This window comes from Callorhinchus milii, unplaced genomic scaffold, assembly GCF_018977255.1.
Source record: "Callorhinchus milii isolate IMCB2004 unplaced genomic scaffold, IMCB_Cmil_1.0 Scaffold23, whole genome shotgun sequence".
Taxonomy (NCBI): Eukaryota; Metazoa; Chordata; class Chondrichthyes; order Chimaeriformes; family Callorhinchidae; genus Callorhinchus; species Callorhinchus milii.
The window spans coordinates 8126506-8147606 of NW_024704764.1; the positions used below are offsets into that span (position 1 = coordinate 8126506).

Sequence of the window (21101 nt, forward strand, 5' to 3'; positions counted from 1 at the left end):
GAACTGGTCCAACACAGCTTTGGACTATACTGTATTTCAGAACAGTTTCTATTGAGATAAAACGGTCGCAAGTCACATTCCTGGACTGAACGCACAGTATTGGCTTGTACTGGCGAGATTAAAAAAAACAAAACACCAAGTAATTTAGTAGCAGGCAAGTTGACTCCAAGATCTAATATGTCCCTAAAGTATAAAATATATGATCTGTTCCATTACGTAAGACTTCAATTCATGAATGTAAAGTATTGCATTACAATGAAACCATATATATTATATATATATTCTGCAAATTTACGATGCTGTTATGAGCAGAGCTTGGCAGATTTTTCCCAACAGAGACATTTTGTAAATCATTTAATTTTAGGTACATTATAAATAACTTTGATAGTCGCCATCATTTTAAGATTAGACATCAAACTGAATAGCTCACTGAAAAGTACTGGCCAGCCCTGAGTTCTAAATGCTTAACTACGGTTATTTTAGACCTGCCAAATTTTTTTCTCTGCCACTTTGTTCACCTCTCCCATCACCTAAAGTAGTTTGACTACTTTTCCCTTCCACTAAGGTAATAACTGCTGTTGCACTTATATGTGACTAACAAATATGACGAGGTGGAAAACATTCCTGTTGGTAAGGGCAGAGGTAAGGTTATTTCACAAAAGGCTTTTTCTCTTTTTAATCACTCAAGTTTAAATTTTATTTGCACATGTTCTTCCAGCACAGTGCAATTAAAAAAATTATAACTCTGTAACAACAACAATTTGCACTTATTGACCTCAACTCTCGAAGCTTCAGTCTCCAAGCGACAATCTAGAATCTCTTAAAATACACTAAAGATTGTAGTGATTGATGTAATTTGGAACAGTCAGAATACAATGTACTTGAAAACTGGTGAAAAAAATTATACAAAAATACAATTAAAATAGCGATTAAACAGCCACAATACATAGAACAGAACACACAACAAAAATTGTACAAATATTAACACTTGCAGTCAAGTTAGTATAAATTAGTTATTCCTGCAGTGTAGTGAGATATAATGCCAATGCATTCAGTACTTTGTAACAAATGCAAGTTTTGTTTTTATTTTCTGAAAACCTCTGTTCCCTGGCAAGTGTCCTCTCAATCAACTGCTTCTCTATTTTTCATAACAATTTTCTTTAAAAACAATTGTGTCCTGAAAATGAGTTGACTTCACTCACTTTCCTCTCTTTCAGCATAATGTAAAATTCAAAAAATAATAGTTTTGCAGCTAAAATATATCTTAGTGTTAAAATAAAATAAAATAATTTCCCGCTTACTCCCGTTCAACTTGCATTGCTTGAATCCCGATACAATCGGGTACTACAGACGGTCATTTCTGCCATATTTACTGATATTTAGCTAAAAGGCTCATCAATCTACACAATGACATCTTAAACCCAGTCACTGGGATCAACAATTATTGTGCTGAGTTCAGGTCTCACAGATGAACAAACTGCTAAGATTGATCTTAAATGTTCCTGATTTTGATTCACATTCCAATTCTTTATTCTTGACTATTTGTGATAATGCCTGGTTTAAAATAAAGGCACGTTCAATGATTTTGCTTAACCATTCTTGCAGTCTGGGTGGCACAGGGCATTTGCCATTATCCTTTCGTCTCTAGGATTAGAGTGTGAATGCTGACCAGACTGATGTGATGAAAGTGTGCTGGCTGTAAGGTTCTCAACCTCAACGAGATCATCTTGTTACATGGTGTGGGAACTAGAAGCAATGACATTGGGACAGCAGTAGGTTATCTTCCAAGGTTGGCCTTAAGATACGTTGGTAGGGGTATATCCATTCATTACTGAATGCATTACTGCGTGCTAATCAGGAATAGTGCTCTCTTTCGCTAGTGTTTCTGTGGGTGGTGTAGGCAGCAACTACAGAGATGTGCCTTCTTTCAGTTAAGAGACAAATGCTCCCTTATTCCTTCTTGACCTCAACGTCAAAATGTTCTGACGTATCGTTGAAGTATGGATGAGCAAGAGCCTCATAAGTGGAGATCCTTTTGCCTGGATTGAAGTGCAGGCATTTCTGGAGAGAGGGGAGAAAGAAAAGTGCAATAAAATTAATTGGAAGAAAAAGTAAAAAAGAAATGATTGAGCCTTAAAACAAGACTCAAGACTATAGAATCACATTTCTCATGTGTGAGCAATAATTTGTGTTAAAGACTATTAATCCAATATTGATTAATGCTGTTTTTATATTACAAAACTGCTTCTGGGATCATGGTATTATGGAATTCACATCATTTACACCCCACAGAGGATTCCACAACAAATAATGCACTGAATTGAATAATTTAAGACAGCAATTGCAGGTGTGTTGCCCTAGTCCACTTGGCACAGTGTTTCAAGCCTGACATTGTAGTTCAAAGTACAAGGTGAAGGCGATACTATACCGACAAAGAGAAGGTCTTGGAACCCAAAGATTGTGGTCAAGGGTGTAACTGTGCTGACAGTAAAGTTGACATTTTTAAGGAAAACATTTTTTTGATGGCAAAAAATGAGAAGTTGGAAAAAAAAACTGACGTAGAAGAGATTTGCAAACGTTTCACAATTTGCTGCCCGAGAGGTATACAAGCGATGTATGGCGAAGATTTTCTCAGTGGTGATTTGGGGGAAGTGCAGTGCAGACTGGAGGAAATGTGGTGGAAGTGTCAGTGAAAAATGCAAGAAACAAGGAGAAAGATAATGGAAACACAAGTGACATGTGGTGTTAACTGAGAAACATTGCTGAGGTCTCTCACGTGCAGCAGATCTTTTCCTAATGAGTCGAATTTAGGCACAATGTCTTCAGTGGGCTTGTTTGGCCTGGGAGTAAAGGAACTGTAGGGCAGTGGAGAGTCTGCAGGCCAATCCACCTCCTCAGGAAGCCCCAGGGTACTGCAAACATAAAAGCATTTCAGTGCAATGCATGTTTGCAATTAGACCAAATTCTGACTAAAAATCGCTCGCAGAACATGGGCTGAGATCCAGTGATGCCGAAGGCATGCACATATCAACACACGATACAGATTCCGTTGCTGAATTCAACTCTCAACCTTACTTTTTCTCCCTGACTTCATTGTTAAACATGTTTAAGGAATTCACTCTAAGTAAATTGTTTCTGTATGAATGCAATCTACTCTCTCCTGCACAATGATTTTTTGTTCACATTGACCAATGTGTCGAACAATAACAAATTGTATTTAGATAGCGCCTTTCACCTCAGTCGGACATCCCTATGTAGAAATAAAGTGTAAAAAACACGCGCGGAAGCTCAATGTGTACATCTCTATCGTGTTTCGACTTGTTACTTGCCAGTCATAAAACAATAGATAAGGAGAGCTTTACTTTTGAGAGACTAACAGGTCAATAGCAGAAGGGCAGAAACAGCTGTCACAGCAAATGTCACAGCTTGGTAATTCTCTGAGCATTACATTTCCCTGCCACGGTTCAAAACAACTTTAACACTCTGTAAAAGCATATTTACTGAACAACTCCTTTACAGCCGTCACTTCCTATGCAAGTTTATATACTTTTTTTAGAAATTAAATTTCAATGCACACGCTCTCTTAAAAGGAATCACAAGCTGGCTAGTGTTTTAAGCTGAATGTTTGCAAGAGTTAATAAACCTGACAATACAAAGCCTACCGTAGATGAATTATAGCAGCAGTCAACAGCGAAAGGTTACATTGCACTAAGTGCAAAGCATGTTTATTGTGATTCAGGTGCACTCTGTTACGGAAGATAATGTTTTGTTGTTGTTGAATTAGTCACGACTAAAATAATGCTGAACCTCAAACCTCTATAAAATGATAAAGCAGGAATGGTGTACCTTTTTACTGCCTACTCACATATTTTCAAGCACTCAGTCAGATATAAACACAGAAAAGATTCACCAATTCTTTCACAAAGTTCAAGACAATATCTGAGCAACAATTGAGTAGTTTATAAACTCTATTTTTTTTGAGTTCCAGTTTGGTGGGAAAGACGCCCAGGCCCAATGTCACTCTTTAGAAGTGAGTCTCACCTAAGGCAGTGTTTTCGTTCTTCCCTCTTGAGAGAAATACAAAGCTTTGATTTCTCCTTTCGTTAACAGATGGTGAGATTACCACAAACTGCAGTTAATCCACTTTACAGTATAATTCTGCGAAGCACTTTAGACGTCTTAACGATGTGATAAGGCGCTATATCAAATGCAAGGATTATTATTATTTTATTATTATTATTAAGTACCAAATTGTTGGTGTGAAGCCCTGCCTTCTACCTGAAACAACACCATGTTAAGCACTATTTTCATCATTCCGTTCTGTGTGTTATTCCACTGCAACCACTTTCAAAGTTCAAAACTAGCATTTCGAGAAGCATTTCAAATTCAACATAGACTGTTGAAATGAGCACCTTCATTCTCTGGTAACTGTAATGGGCCCCGTGTGAAATAAGACTGGACAGTGTCAAGTTATTAGTGGACATGAGCTCATAGCTTTAAACTGTCCATAATTTGGGCTTGATTTGACAATCTATGATAGCTATTGAGGTACATGGAAAAATCTATACTGATGTGGGACTTCCTCACGACATGAAAGGTGCTGTACAATTGTAATTTTGTTGTTGTTGATATAGCAAGGGATCTTCTTCTGAGGATGGGGTAGGTCAATGGTTGGCTAAGTAAGTGGGTGTTCAAAGTAGAAGTTTATTCCACTTCCTAGAGCTAAATACCTAACCTTAATCAAATTCTGTTTTACTAGAAACACTGATCAGAATCTAAACCAGATGACTATAGGGACAAAATAAAGCCTTAATTCCTACAACAGAGGTGCATGCGGGTGGAGTATACTATTATTTTAATACAATACAAAATTACATTTGTATAGGCCTTCCACGTCGGGAAGACGTCCCAAGGCACTTTCATTCCAAACTACGTTAACCATCTTAACAACAGTTAACATAGATGGATACTGCCATTTAAGCACTGGGTTCTCAGGCAATGAATTCATTATCCTAAGCAAAATCTATATCCGTGCAAAGTTGAGTAATACTCACTCAAATATTTTGTGAAGCTGATCAATATCTGAAATCCCACAAAGCAAGGGCCTATAAAGCAACAGAAACAAAAACTATTAAATGAAACACGCAAACAGAGACTTTGTTTTGTGTCATTTACATTTCGCCCACAAAATATGCATCATTATATTCTGTGAAGCGCTTTGCGACGTTTCGAAGACGTGATAAACCGCTATATCAAATGCAAGGATTATTATTATTTAGTTCCTGACAAAATCAGACTTGTTTCTCTACTGCACTGCAACTAGAAACTTGATACCATCAATGGTCTGAAAGCACAGAATGTATAGAAGATAACATTTGTATGGCGCCTTTCACGTCGGGAGGATGTCCCAAGGCGCTGGACAGTGTACAGCATTTCAGACCAGAGTTTATTTCCAGATACCTTACTTTTTAATACTATCCGTCCATTTTACAATTACAAGAGTGAAAAAGTCTACCTGATGTTTCCTTACACAGGCCTCATTTCTATGATACCGAGTTCTTGTTGAAAACTGGTTATTCAGCTGCACTTTTTAAAAAAAAAGATTTTATATGTCCACCTTTTAAAAGAAGCTGTCCATCATAACCAAATGTGAGAATAATTTGGTTCTAGTATGAATTAAGTAGGTTAAGAAACTAAGATATCTCTTTATTCGTTCACAAAATATGCAGTCAATTCACTTTACAGTAGATTCAGTGAAGCGCTTTGAGACATCTCAAATGCTATATCAAATGCAAGGATTATTATTTAATCATACTTTGTTTTGAAACGATAAGGTATAAGACCACCATAGGAAGAGATTCGTCCATAATCAGCAGCTGTATGATTAAAACCACTATATTTATTTTGGAAACCTAATGAAGGAGATCATTCAATTTCAAGCATGGAATTATTAAAGTGAATACTTGTGCATTTATTATCAGAGTTGAAACCTTACCTTAATTGAACCATTTCAGCAAATATGCAGCCAACACTCCAAATGTCAACTCCTGCTGCATATCTGGAATACAGCAGAATCTCTGGTGCTCGATACCAGAGAGTAACAACCTTAATAAAATAATAAATTGTAGAAATATCTGCTGTTTAATAAGTTATAAACCATTGTGCACTAATATAGATATTGTTGCTAATGCAAAAATAAAGCATAGTAACCTTAAAACACTATCTCCGGTTCTGTGAAACACAAATATTTTATTACAATATTTCAACAACGTATTTACCATGTACTGTACTGCAGGTTCTCACTTTTCATTATGTGCCACTGGGTGGTGCTGACACAATACAGCGATAAATCAGTAAAACTCAAAGCTAACATTTGTTTTAAAACTTCTGAAGAAAGGAGAGGTTAGAATATTATCTTGCACAGTGGATTAGTGGGGTACGGAATACCATGGCTGAGTTCACAACATTTGAAATGTAACTGGATGATTACCTCAAGATAAATATTTAAAGGTTCACGTAAAAATATTATTATTAATAATACTTTCTAGAAGAAGGAAATTGTTGTGTTGTTGACAAGACCAACAGAAATAAACAAGTGCTTATTTAGTTTAAAAGATGAAAGTAAATACCTACATGTGAAATTCCTCAGATCATTTTCAAAGTTTGATATTATAAATTAATTTAATTTACAGAAATATAGACTTCAATTACATAGAACTTCAGAATTTTACTTTCACTAAAGGAGGACACTTGGCCCTTCGTGCTAGCTCCTGCTAGCTTAGCTCTCTGAAAGAGTTGTCTCTTGCCACTATTTGAAAAGAGAAGGGAGTTTCTCCCGGTGTCCTGGTCAACAATCTCCAAACAGAATTCTACATTCGCTACAGAATATAGATTTATTTGCCGTATTCAATTATTTTCAAACAACCATATTTGTTTACGGTTGCTCTAATAAAACAAGCTGTGGAGTCCTTTGCTTCAGTGGTTAGAGCACTCGCCTCGCAAGCGAGAGACCCTGGGTTTGATTCCCGGCAGGGCAAAATGTTAGGCAAGTTTCCTTACTCCACACGCCTCTGTCTACCTAGCAGTAAGTAGGAACCTGATTGTTAGTTGATTGGCAGATCACTTTTCTGGGGGTAATAATTCCTTCAAAAAATGATAATAAATTGGTCACTTCAATCCATGATTGTTTGTGGGACGCTGCTGTGCAGAATTGGCTACTTCATTTCACCCACAAAACATACAGTGAATTCACTCTACAGTATATTCTGTGAAGTGCTTTGAGACGTCCCGAAGACGTGATAAGCGCTATATCAAATGCAAGGATTAACATATTTATTACAAACACATAGCTTTGGAAACTTACCACAGGTGTCAGTGCCATGTTAAAGCTGTACACTCGTGCCAGACCAAAGTCAGCCAACTTTACCTGGCCAGTGCTGGAGACTAGAATATTTTGAGGCTTCAAATCTCGATGCACCACATGATTTAAATGGAGAAAATCCAGACCTCTAAACAGCTGTATCATCATATCCTGTGTGTATATTTTAAATCAGTTAAAAGAGAAAAACACAACCTTCACTTACAGCATTCAATACTTTCCAAGATATTTTGGTTTTACTTTTCATTACAGATCACGGCTGATTATGGAGTCATTTTAGATTTTAATGTAAGGCAAAGGCTTAATTGCGCAAATACCCTCTAATAGAAAATTTGCCAGAGAAAATTAAGCATTTAGATGTTGAATAAAGATTTAGAAAAGAAAGACTCCAAAGTTACTCTGTTCAATTTAAGAATGAATTAAGAATGTCTTCCTGGCAAAACATTTTAAAAAGTTCATAATTTCTCAATGAGATGCTATTGGCAGAATGTGCACACTATTTTATACCTTTATTTTTTTATGGGGAAGTCCTCGCTCATCCACTTTCATCAGTAAAGCTGATAGATCTTGGTCAATGAGTTCAAACACAAGTGTCAATTTCATCATCTGATCGTTTTGCGGGGTGAGGTGTACATCAAATAACCTGAGCAATAAAGAGTAAGTCTTCAGAACAGATAAGCTTGATGAAATGAACAAGTATTGTAAGCTTCATCTCTATGTTTAGAGGTAAACTATAGTGTTAGTCTATTAGGTTGGCAAATTCATCGATTAATTGTTACACCAAGCAAAGATACATATGCATTGATGCTGCCAACAAATTTGGTGGAAAGGATAAAAAAGTAGAAAAGAACATTGAAAAAGTGTACAGATCACCTAATTACATTTGGATGGTCAAAAACTGCCAACTTCTTTAACCAGGCCACTTCTCGAATTACTATGAAAGGGATTCCTTCTTCTCTTCTGGGAATTTCAATTCTCTTCAGAGCCACAAACTTCCCATTATTCTTCAGGTCTCTTGCTTTGTAAACTTTTCCATAAGCGCCTTTTCCAATCTCAGCCAGGAGTTCATATTGTACAGAAGAATGACTGCTATCCATTCTTGTAAGTGATCAGGTCATGGAAAGAATAATCCTGCCTGAAGCGAATAAACAATCAGTAATTTTCCAGGTTTGGGTTACATGCACTTTTCAAATTTCTTTCAATCTATTTTTTAAAAAGCTATACGCAATCAGAATTCTAGATCCTGTGTATTATGTAGAATACTTAATATCTTATCACTTGTTTTGTCTTGTTGTATCGATATTATAAACACCCTGCAGATCTCAGTACAAACATTTCTCTGCAAAATTTGTATTAAAGTCTACTTTGCAACAATAATAATAAAACAAATTGTGCTTAGTGAAAGTAAATAGCAGAAAGAGGAGAAAACAAATGAGAGGTATACAAGTCTAATAATAATAACCCTCACATTTGAAATAGCGCCTTATCACGTCGCTGAGACATCTCAAGAGCGCTGTAAAGCGAATTGACTGCATATTTTGTGGGCGAAACACGTCAGCCAATTGCACACGGCAGCATCCCACAAACAGTCCTGGATTCAGTGACCAATTTATTTATTTATTGAAGGATTTATTACAATTGAATAACAACTGTGTTCCTACTTACTGCTCGGTGAACAGAGGCGCTTGGAGTAAGGAAACTTGCCTAAGGTTTTGCCAAACGCCCGGTTATCGAACCCGGGTCCTCTCGCTTGCGAGTGCTTTAACCGCTACGCTGCAGGACTCTGGAGGAAGTCTAAGGAGGAAATAGGCAACAAATATAAATGGTAACCTGTGCTTGATGAGTTAATGCTGCCTATAGGTGCTTTGGCTGGTAGGGTGTACGGACCTCTGAGGACCACAGTTGATCCAACATAAATGGTGTCTTGCATTCCTGCAGTTACGTGGCTTCATATCGAGCCACGTCTACAAAATAGTGCAGAGTGTTGCCCCCCAACCAGGAACCTTTCCTTTCCTCCCAGGAACCATTCCTCTCTTTTCAGGAACCTTTCGCCTCCTCTAAAGAACCTTTCTCCAGGAAACTTCACCCCCAGAACCATTCCTCTCCAAAGAACCTTCCCTCCCCCACCCATCATTCCCAGGCACCTTTCCCCCTGGAACCCATTCACCCTCCCTCCCCCACCACCAACCCCTTCCTCAGAAACCTCTTCCCTTTCCTCAGGAACCATTTCCCCCTGTCCCCCAGGAACACGTCGTCTCCGAAGCACCATTCCCCCCACTCTTTCCTTCCAGGAACCTTTCGCCTCATCTAACGAATCTTGCTCCAGGAAATTTCCCCCCGTCTTCTCAGGAACCATTCCTGTTCTCCAAGGAATCTTTACCCCCTTTTTTCCTTCGGGAACCTTCCGCCCTCTCCTTCGGGAACCTTTCCCCCCTTTTTCCTTCGGGAACCTTTCCCCTCCCTCCCTCCCTCCCAGGGGCTAGTGACAGCAAACCCAAATGAACACACTTTTGCTCTGGAGACCGAGAGTCAAACGCCTGGGACTTACTGCGCTCTCGGGCGTCCATGGGACAGCACGACGAGGCCCGGCCGGCAAAACGCTCCCGCGCTTTCTCTTCCCCCCGCCCCCCCCTCGAGCATGCGCAGAACCACCTTCGACCAGCCCCGCGCACGCGCCGAAACCCCCACCCCTCTCGCGCATGCGCCGAAACCCCACCACACCCCTCGCGCATGCGCCGAACCACCTTCGACTAGCCCCGCGCGCACGCGCCGAAACACCCCCCTCCCCTTGCGCATGCGCCGAAACACCCACCCGTCGCCGTCGTCGCGCCGCTAACCCCGCCCCGCGCTCGCGCCCAACCGCCACTGAGGCGACTCGCGGCCAGAGATTTTTTTTGAAAAAAAACCGTTGGTCGCCCAAAAATCCGCCCAAAAGTCGCCCCACGGGACGTCCATTTGAGCGGCCCAATTCAGGTTAGTGCTTGTGGTTCTTTTTTTTTGGGGGGGGTCTGTGTCTTTTTTTTTGTGTGTGTGAGGAAAAAAAGGTTTTCAAAGGGGGGGAAAGGGTGTGGGGTGGGGTCCACTGGACTCCACTGGACGTACATCCCGCGAAGCGCTTCGAGGCGTCTCGAGGACGCGGTCAGGGCGCCCGTGTCAACCGCAAGGATTATTATCGCTTATTATCAGCGATTTCCTCGTGGAAAACGCGCACGTTTAAGACTTCGCGCGGGACTGACTGGGCGTACAGTCAAGATATTCCCCCCCCCCCGATCCCCGCCAGTTGGATACCCGCCAACTCTTGGGAGACTCGCGCGTCGGGGACGAAACGGGCGGTTAATCGTTCGCAGCCAGAAAGAAAAAATGTCGAGTTGTTAAGACTGAAGTGTCGCTTACCGGCCGGGTTTGGAGCGGGCTCAACCTATCTGAAACGCGTTCGGTCTTCGATTCAGTCCCGTACCCTGCAAGTGATTCCTTTTTTTTGTTGATAAAACTATTAGAAATCTAATTTGCCTCTCGAACGTGAACTCTGCCTGGGTTACCGTGCCTGGCAGGACATTTAACGGCCGAATAACTCTGTGTGCGTGTGTGTGTGTGTGTGTGTGTGTGTATACAAAAAAAAAATTCCCTGAAATCTCCCCCTTTTTCTCCTTCAAATAATCTTCTTTATTTTGATCAGGAGAGTGATTGACCACACCACAACATTCCCCAAGACCGCTTGAAGCTAAAACAAGTGAGTCGCTTGACCACGTCTACAAAGCATGATATCAGTCACAATTAAAAAAATTCGGTGCTCGTATGCGAGATATAGCATTTAGTACCTTCAACTTTGTCTCGGAGATAAAAGATATTTTGAATATCACATTGATTTTCTGTATATAAAATTAATTCTTTCATTTGTTTAGGCACCATAGTGTAGGAGATTATAGTGCATGGTTTATCGATGTTGTGATTTCTATAAATCACCATATTAAGCAATAATTGCATTGATATTTCGTCGATAATTACATTAAAATTAAAAATAATTAAATTTTAAAAAATGCAGTTTTGTTCTTTGGCTCATGTCTAATAGGATTTAAGTGACACTGATCAAACTAAATTTCATTTAAAACCCTTGAACAGCATAGATCATATCTGCTCAGACTATGGTATGAAAATTGATACGAAGCCTTCAAGATGTGGAGACATTATGAGCACAATACCTAAATCCAAGCAGTACTTATAATCACATCTTTTCAGATTGAATTTGAAGTCCAATGCTAGGCTTTCTTCTTACTTTGGGATTTTTTAATTTGCTTTTTAAGTTTCATGACGTCCACATACAGATTTCGACCAAGGATTCTTGAGGCACAGAGAACTGCGCCTTGCATTGCTCCTACAAACCCACAGCAAAATATATCCTGACCTGGAACAATTGAGGGATAAAATGATTAAGACATCGAAATGGTTATTTGTCATTCTCAGTTCCACAGTCAATGCAATCGATTTTTCTGTTTTTTTGTATACACAATGCAAACAAACTGACATAGAATCACATCACATGACATTGATTTTAAAAAAAATGCATCAGAGTGTGTCATTGTTATTAGATCAATGTAAAGAAAACTGAAAAATGTTGAAAACTGCAACTAAAACAGATGTTTCGAAGTCCTTAAAATTCAAACTTTCTTTATGCTTCAGATACTATCCTCCAAACATCGTTGGCTGTACAATTCCATTGAATATATCGATTTTCAATTAATAACATTCATACTTTATTTGATAAGACACCATAGTGTATGATGTTATAATGCATGGCTTAACAATCTTGCTTTTATTGCTGCTTATTCTATACGTTTTGTAAATTACGTTATATATTGTAACCATTCCCAGGTTAGACCCACTAATCTACTCTGTTAAAATTCCATGTTAATTTGATTTTTATTCATTTTCTTATTATTCTTCACTGGCCATACTTTTCCCATTTCATTATTACTAAAACTTGCTGGGAAAGGTACTCAGTTGCTCACCCAAGTAAGCCAAGTGGTACTGATAAGTGTTCCTGACTGCTGTTCTTTAAGATGCAATTTAGGACTGAGTGCTGAACTTGGGGATCTGCATCGTATTTAGCAAAATAAATCTGGGATCATTCTTCTGTTGTGGACTTGAAGATTTCCTCATGGTTTCTCCTTCAAGACTCTCAAGACTCTCCTCTTCGACCGTGTCTTCAGCCACTCTCCTACCCTCACCCTCACTGCCCTCCACCCCCAACCACCAGCTCGGGCGCGGATCCCTGACTGTCCAGTGCCTTGGGACGTCCTCCCGACATCAAGCGCCGCTATACAAATGTAACTTGTTGTTGTTAAATATCTTGGATAGCTTACCTGTCAGATACAGATTCTCGACTGGTGTTTGCGCTCTGAGGGAGGCGATTGTTTCAGGTGCAAAGCGTGAAATCCCGTGGTGGATGCCATACATCTCCCCATGAGAAGCAGCAATGTAGAACTGATGTGAAAGCGGAGAGCCAGCTTTAAAGTACTCAACCTAGATAGATTTCAGATACATAAAGCAAGCCAGGTTGGTACACATAATAATAATAATCCTTGCGTTTGATATAGCGCCTTATCACGTCTTCGAGATGTCTCAAAGCGCTTCACAGAATATACTGTAAAGTGAATTGACTGTTATGTTATGTGGGTGAAACGGGACAGCCAATTGCGCACAGCAGAGTACCACAAACAGTCATGGATTGAGTGACCAAAGTGGAAGCAGTTTGTTGATTATTTATATTTTGCCTTAATTTATCAATTAAATGATTTTCTTAATATAGAAACAGTGAACAATACTTCAAATAGATCCAGCATTTCCTCTATCACCATGTCCAACATCAGACAAAAACATACCCTGTCTTTGAGCTGTGGAAAATACTCCATCACATTATCTATTAATGTTTTTGCAATGTCCATCTTCAAATTCTCATAATCGTGCCCCCTTTTCTTCACTCGTTCATCCGTCCATTCTTCAAAGCTGTCGTAGCGGGCATATGTCACAATAGTCAAACAAGACTTCCCTGAATGTTAAGAATTTAAGTTATTAGTCATGTAAGACAAGATGTAGCTTTGCAGTATATTCAAAATAAAGAGTTGTATAACATCTAAAAAATAGTTTGGATGCCAAACATCAGCAAAGGCCATTTTGCTTTCGGCAAAAAAGGTCAGAGAGCAACATGCTTACACGCAAAATCCATTTAGGAGCAAAGAAACTAACTTGGTGAAACGTTATTTGTAGTGGGTACACATGACAATCCTTGCATTCGATATAGCGTGAAGGCATTAGTCAAGGCAAACATTAGAAAAACTGTAACAAACCAGTAGTGCGATTAACTCTTAAACAAACATGTCATCTGTCCACTGTCCACTATGCACATATTCCATTTACCTGGAAATCTTTCATCCCAAGATGGATCCTTAGCTGATGGGAAGGAAACAAACATCAGGGGATATCCATCAATGGCATTTTCTTTGTTGGGTGATAAGTATCGTTCTGACCTGCAGTAGAAAAAATAATGAATATATTTAAGAACATAAGAACATAAAAACATAAGAATGAGGAGCAGGAGTAGGCCATTCGGCCCCTCGAGCCCTGCCCCGCCGTTCGATAAGATCATGGCTGATCTTCAGACCTAACTCTAATTACCTGCCCTATCCCCATATCCCCTAATTTTTAAAAAAATATCTATCAGTCTCAGCCTTGAAGATGTTCAAGGACTCAGCATCTACAGCCTTCTGGGGGAGTGAATTCCATAAATTCACTACCCTCAGAGTGAAGAAATGTTTCCTCAACTCTGGTCTAAAAGGCTGACCCTTAATTTTAAGACTGACCCCTGGTTATAGATTCTCATACCAGGGGAAACAGACCCTCAGTGTCTACCTTATCAGCCCTTTAAGAATCTTATACGTTTCAATAAGATCTCCCCTAATTCTTCTGTACTCTAGAAAATATAGCCCTGGTTTATTCAGTCTTTCCTCATAGGTCAGTCCCCTCATCCCAGGAACTAACCGAGTGAATCTACGCTGCACCCCCTCTTGTTTTGCCTTTTTTTTTGGTTTGACACAGGCACGGAAACCCATTGTCATGCTCGTGAATCCAAACCTGACGGAGTTTCATACAATTTACAGTATCTTCTGTGAAGAGCTTTGAGACGTCTCAAAAAACGTGATAAGGAGCTATATCAAATGCAAAGATTATTATATACGTATGTCATCTATGCATGGAGATTCCCCATTTGACTGGAATGGAGTGAGTGCACTCTCTCCCCAGAGGGACATATTCTACTTCAGTTAATTCTGGAAAATATTTAGACACAGGCTAGCGGAAGCCAATGCTCATGTGTTGGGAGTACTGATGAAGATCGTGCTTACGGTCACCTCCCACCTCCCTCTCCCTCTGGCTCAGGGTCAGACTCCACCAATGCCAAGCACTTCGAGACACTCCCATGAAGGGCACTATATAATTGCAAACTGTAGTTGCTGTGAGTTTAACAAGTTAGCATTGCATAGCTTGCCATTGTCTGGTAAGACTGACTTACAGCTCCTCCAGGTTATTATGTTGGTAAAACCAATAATTTAGTCCTTTCAATCCCAACTCTTCTTTCGAACCGTTAAGAGCCACAAACACACTGAATCCTCCGACTCCATGTTCTATCATTTTCAGCTGAGCCTGGATAGCTGCATGCAAGCAAAACCATAGTCAGCCACTGTGTTCCCATTCAGGGTAAAAAGAAGTTACATTCTCTTCTATAAGCAATACAACAGTCAATATAAATGAGAACAAGTCATCACATCCACCTGTCTTCATGTCCCGCCTTAAAAGCAACTTTGTCGAGTGTACCTTGCCTCGTTAGCTTTCCCTTCTTCGTGGTAAACATTGGCCTAACATTTATACTCTATAGCATCAGCTCGAAACATCAGTGGGATTATGCTGAATGGCCATTTCACTCAGTGCCCAATTTCACATTATCAGATAATGAGTTGGCAGAGAAACAATAGATCTATAACTTTGCCAACTCTCAGGCTGTACTCTCTGTATCATATATACTAAACTTGAAGTGCTCTGAGATGCTACCCTATATATGATCGGCACTATATAAATTACTGAAAAAAAACTTCAGTATCCATGCACCTGGTTTCTTCTGTATTGCCAAGGGTAAGAGGCGTTGATAGGTGTTAAATATCCCGGCATCAGAAATCACAACAGGAGCAAAGAGATTTACTCCTGTCTCACCCTTCTTCACAGATACACCTGAGACAAGAGACAAAGACAAGTTTTGAGTGGGAAGCTGATAAAAAAGTGACTTCCTAAAATCTCTGACAACAGCAGTTGACACCTACCACAAGCCTTGCCATCCTGATTTACCAGAATACGTTCAACAGGAGCCCGCATGAGAACACAACCTCCAGCTTTCTCAATCACCGGGATGATATGAAATGCGATCTCACTGGCCCCACCTATAGGGTACCATCCACCAGCCTTGAAGTGCTGGATCAACAACGCATGCATTAGAAAGCTGGCATCCTTAGGAGTCCCACCTGTGGAAAAGTCAAATAGAATAACGTATTAAACAGCGAAGGGATAAACTGCAGAGGTCATCATACGAACTAAAGGCAATAATTTGTATTTGCATAACACCTTTCATGCAGAATAAACGCCTTGAAGCACTGAATAAGTAACAATTAGGATCGTTGCCCAGAGAGAATTAATTCTGTGCCTTACTCTGAAATGCATTTCTCAGGAGCTCAGAGCTTTCCACATGGTGTATTGGAGGCAAACACAACGACAACTTGCATTTACATAACGTCCTGCACGACGGGTAGAGTCCTGGAATACTTAACAATGGCGGAGTCTGACCCCAAATTTGTGCAAGGCCACACAGAGCCATGAAGCGAATAACTAATTTACCGGTCAAAGTAGGGTTACTGACTCGGACAGCCAGACAAATTTGACCTCCGTTTCCCCGAAAGTAACTGCGCATTGACCCAAGGCCGTACCATAATTCCCACAGATGTAGCACATGACCGCTCTGAGGTCTTGATTGCTGGTCAACTTATTGACCACCTCGTTAAGAGGTGTGACGGCCAGTTTGAACATCGATGTGATCCAGTTGATGATGCCAGTCCGGATGAGAAAGAGGGCCAGCCAGAGAGGAATCATTTTGATCATTGCCATCACAGGTATTCGTTTGTAAGCCGCCTAGAAGGAAAGCAAAACCTGTTCTACAAAATACAGCAAAGCAACATTAATCTCTCTCCTCCCCACCCAGATGACCCAGCCACACCTAGTGGAAGGTAGCTGCTCCTGCAGAAACATCCCTATGAAAAGCTTTGGGACATTCTGATGTTTCAAGCACTATTTGTATAAAATGCAAAGGATTAATATAAATGTGCAGGTAATCAGAGTACAACAAAAATTGTAACAAAAAACTAATACGCCAAAGCTATTTTTAAAAACAAATAGAGAAAGGTGCAAAAATATTGAAGGTACAACAACAATAATAATAATCCTTGCATTTGATATAGCGCCTTAAAGCACACAATGTACTATAATTTATTAAACCGCCAAATGTTCCGACCAAGGAAATGGCCTTAATTATGCTCAAGTACTGCTGCCCCCTTGGGAAGACTGTAATATAACTAACGTTTAACAAAAAACTAACCTTCACAAGTTCCAGGAATTTGTCAATAGCTTCCTCCTCCTTGGGAAAATGCTTCTTCAGGGAGTCTCTGTACTGTTGTTCCCCACCGTAGAGAGCGTAGGAGCGTCTGGACTCGAGATCTCCCAGGACAACCGTGTCGAAAGGCTCATCTATTTTGGCCCATTGCAGTTGGCCATTTGTGATTTGGTTAATCAATGTCCGAAAGAAAGAGCGCTCATACAGTTCTCCTATGTAATGGATTCCTGAAAGAGTGCACAGCACCTGGGGTAAGATGTCTCCTTGTCTTGCAAAACCTCTATTGTATAATATTTTCTGCTAAACATCCACTGAAATTCATTGCTACATTCTGTCTCTAACCTCCAGGTCCTCAGAACAATAGCTAACGCTATCGGCTTCATCACACTTTGAAATCAATGTATTTACAGAATAAGACAATACAGTTAGAGCACAAAAAACTACAGTCTTAAGAAACTCTGTAATCTGGGAGAGGTGGGGGCAGCCTAATAAACTAATTATATTAAAACATAATTCAAATATGAAACCTTATGCCGAAGGCAGTGGGGCAGGAGAAATCAAGCTCAGGGCAGACAACAGGAGACATTTCCTTATATAGCAGGGAATTCAAATGGTAAATATCTCCAGGAAGGGAAGGTGTCTGGGGCTTATTTAAGTGACAGCTCAACGCTGTAATGAGAAGATGGTAGGGTGGGTATTAATAATAATAATAATCCTTGCAATTGATATAGCGCCTCATCACATCTTCTAGACATCTCAAAGCCCTTCGCAAAATATACTCTAAAGTGATTTGATTGTATTTTGTGGGCAAAAGGATGTAATCTGGAAGGACGCGATCAAATGGGCCAAAGGGTCTTTCTTCATCCAAACCCCGCGTATGATCTTCTGAAATGGGCAAACCTGATATTCTTACCAATATCGAACTCAAATCCCTTTTCAATGAAGGTGTGACAGCAGCCACCGGCCTGGTCATGTTGCTCCAGAACCAGCACACGCTTGCCAGCTTTGGCCAATATTGCTGCAGCCCCAAGCCCTCCGATCCCACTCCCAATCACGATAGCATCCAGGTTTTCCGGCACCTTATTTAGGGTGAAACCTGGAAAAGGGGTGAAAGAGAAAAGGCAGTACGGAGTGTTAGAAGCAAAGAAACTTTCAATGACAACATTTTTCATCACATCAAGGCAGTAATTCAACTCATCAAATCGGTGACATTACATTACTACAACTGGGTTTAAGTCACACTTTTTTTTAAATCAATCCCACTTGCCGCCTCTTACCCCTTAATTTTTTTTATTTCTTCTTTTTACACACACACACACATCCAAATGCATATCCTGTTCCCATTCGAATGATTTCCATCCACAAAATATACAGTCAATTCACTTTACAGCATATTCTGTGAAGCGCTTGGAAAAGTCTCGGAGACGCGAAAAAGATCTATGCCAAATGCAAGGATTATTATTATTTTAATGATTCAGCCTCGACTGACATTTGTTCAATAACTTTACAACAATAATACTTTCACGTTTCTCATCAGAATGTTTCAAAGCGCTTCATGGAATTTTACCGGAAAGTGTAGGATTTTGGAGGCGAACGTGGCGGCTAATTTATATGTAGCAAGGTCCCACAAAGAGCCGTAAACTGAATTTTTTAACTGGGGGATTGTTGGCCAGGACACGATTCTCTTTTCGAATAGTGCCATTCTTCCTGAAGCCAAGGGTGACCTTCTACCTAGTCTTAGCCTGTGGAGATTATTTTGTCTTAAAACATAAGGCCACACAAAATTGTAGCAAAGTCTTAAATCAGCTGTAATTTGGAAGCCAACGTTTCACAGTTCTGACAGATGCAAAGATCCTTCGCTCTTAATAATAATAATAATAATAATAATCCTTGCATTTGATATAGCGCTTTTCACGTTGGGAGGACGTCCCAAAGCGCTTCACAGAACGCACTGTAAAGTGAATTGACTTTATATTTGTGGGCGAACGCGGCAGCCAATTGCGCACAGCAATGTCCCACAAACAGTCGTAGATTGAAAATGACCAATTTATTATTGTTTTGGTTTTTGGAGGGATTATTATTAGGCTCTGTGTGGAGTAAGGAAACTTGTCCGAGGTTTCGCCCTCTGCTGGAATTGAACTCAGGTCTCTCACTTGCAAAGCGAGTGCTCTAACCACTGAGCTACAGGACTCTCTTAAAGAGAAGCGATTTCCGAATTGAGGATTTTTACAGAATCCCGTATATTCTTACATCTCAAGTCAAAATAACCTTGCAGGCTAGCAGTGGGTGGAACTTCAAGGCATCTGAAGAATTAATATGGCAGCAGCATATTAATGACCTGATTAATGCATGTACCCTTCAAGGACATTTGATTTGCCAGTGCCAAATTCTGTAGTACTTTTCAAAGGGACTGGGAAGGGTTTCAGATTTTAAAAAAAACATTATTAATAATAATAATCCTTGCATTTGATACAGCGCTTTATCACGTCTTCCAGACGTCTCAAAGCACTTCACAGAATACACCGCAAAGCGAACTGATTGTATATTTTGTGGGCGAAACGCGGCAGCCAATTGCGCACAGAACTGCCCACAAACAGTTGTGGACTGAGTGACTGAGTCACTTTTAAAGTGTAGGTAAGTGGGAACAGCAAAGTTTAACAGATACCTCAACACACACGGACTTACACACTGCGTGTGTGTGGGGAGCAAGTGTTGAAAACAAAGTTTAAATACTGCATATTCACAAGTAAAAAGAGAGAGAGAGGAGAGAAAAGGGGAGAAAGAGAATGCGGTGGTGGGGGGAGGGGGGGGGGAGACAGAGAGGGAGAGCAAGTGAGAGAAAACTGGGAGGAAGGGATGGCAGGACAAGCTTCACAGTGGGACTAAAGGTCACTGGGATGAACTGAGAGCCAGACCACAACCTGGCAAACCAGGAACTGGACTGAAATAACAAGAGCTGAGGGGGGGGGGGGGGGGGGGGGAGAGAGAGAGAGAGGGAGGGAGAGAGGGAGAAGACATTGAACTTCCCCCAACTTCTCTAACTTCCTTCCCAGCACAGCAGCGAGGCAAAGAGGGGGGGGGGGGTGGAAGGAGGAGGATGGGGAGTGTGGGAGTGGGGGAGAAGGAAGGGAACAGGTGCCTCAAAAGCCCCAGCAAAGCAAACCCCTGAAGGTTATTGATGGGGGGGGGGGGGGTGGGATGATGGTGGGGGTGGGGGGGGGGGGGTGATGGAGGGGGTGGGGAGGGGGTGGGGAGGGGGGATGATGGTGGGGAGGGGGGGATGATGGACGGGGTGGGGGGGGGGGGGGGGATGATGGTGGGGGTGGGGGGGGGTATGCTGGTGGGATGGGGGTGGATGATGGAGGGGAGGGGGGGTGATGGAGGGGGTGGGGGGAGGAGGGGGTGGGGAGGGAGGGATGGAGGGGGAGGGGGGGTGATGGAGGGGTGGGGGAGGGGGGTGATGGAGGGGGAGGGGGGGTGATGGACGGGGTGGGGGGGGGAGGGGGGGTGATGGACGGGGTGGGGGGGGGAGGGGGGGTGATGGACGGGGTGGGGGGAGGGGGGTGATGGAGGGGGGGGAGGGGGGGGTGATGGTGGGGATGGGGGGGAGGGGGGTGATGGAGGGGGTGATGGAGGGGGGGAGGGGGCGCGGGGCAAACCCAACCTTTGTGGATGACGGTGTTCCTGGCTGCCCGGTCAGTCACCAGGGGGCCCGGGGGGCTGCCGCCGCCGTCGGTGGCGAAAGGGTTTGGCGACCGGACCCGGAAAAGCCGTCGGTAAACCAGGAAGGCGACCAGAGGCAGAGCCGCGCACAGCCCCAGAGCCGTGAGGTCCATCCCGATCCCGATCCCCCCCACACACACCACACCCCCCGCACCACCGCCACACACCACCACTTCCTGCTCGGACGTCTGACGTCAGACGGCGGTTGCCGTGGCGACCGGTAAACGCCGCACCGTAGCGATTTAAAGGGGCAACGACAAAAACAACAACAACAACAACAACTTGCATTTACCCCCC

General features: G+C 41.6%; 2 protein-coding genes across 3 annotated transcripts; both read right to left on the reverse strand.

Annotated features, from left to right (window-relative positions):
* Positions 1-673: 673 nt before the first annotated feature.
* Positions 674-10038, reverse strand: LOC103183765 (cyclin-dependent kinase 6). Of its 2 annotated transcripts, XM_007901411.2 has the most exons (9): positions 9927-10038; positions 9083-9172; positions 8252-8513; positions 7886-8021; positions 7364-7531; positions 5996-6105; positions 5055-5105; positions 2777-2912; positions 674-2061 (listed from the first exon to the last, which is right to left on the reverse strand). In XM_007901411.2, the coding sequence occupies exons 3-9, from the start codon at positions 8473-8475 to the stop codon at positions 1951-1953; spliced, it is 936 nt and encodes a 311-aa protein (XP_007899602.1). In that variant the 5' UTR covers positions 8476-8513; positions 9083-9172; positions 9927-10038; the 3' UTR covers positions 674-1950. The 2 variants fall into 2 exon arrangements, with proteins under 2 accessions (XP_007899602.1, XP_007899603.1); XM_007901412.2 differs by lacking the exons at positions 9083-9172; positions 9927-10038 and adding an exon at positions 9044-9055.
* A 979-nt stretch (positions 10039-11017) lies between these two features.
* LOC103183764 (all-trans-retinol 13,14-reductase) lies at positions 11018-20978 on the reverse strand. Its single transcript, XM_042343223.1, has 11 exons — positions 20746-20978; positions 17995-18177; positions 17067-17308; positions 16402-16603; positions 15745-15942; positions 15536-15655; positions 14943-15081; positions 13793-13902; positions 13258-13424; positions 12739-12898; positions 11018-11780 (listed from the first exon to the last, which is right to left on the reverse strand). Exons 1-11 carry the CDS (start codon positions 20915-20917, stop codon positions 11635-11637), a joined length of 1839 nt encoding a protein of 612 aa, XP_042199157.1. The 5' UTR covers positions 20918-20978; the 3' UTR covers positions 11018-11634.
* Positions 20979-21101: the final 123 nt, after the last annotated feature.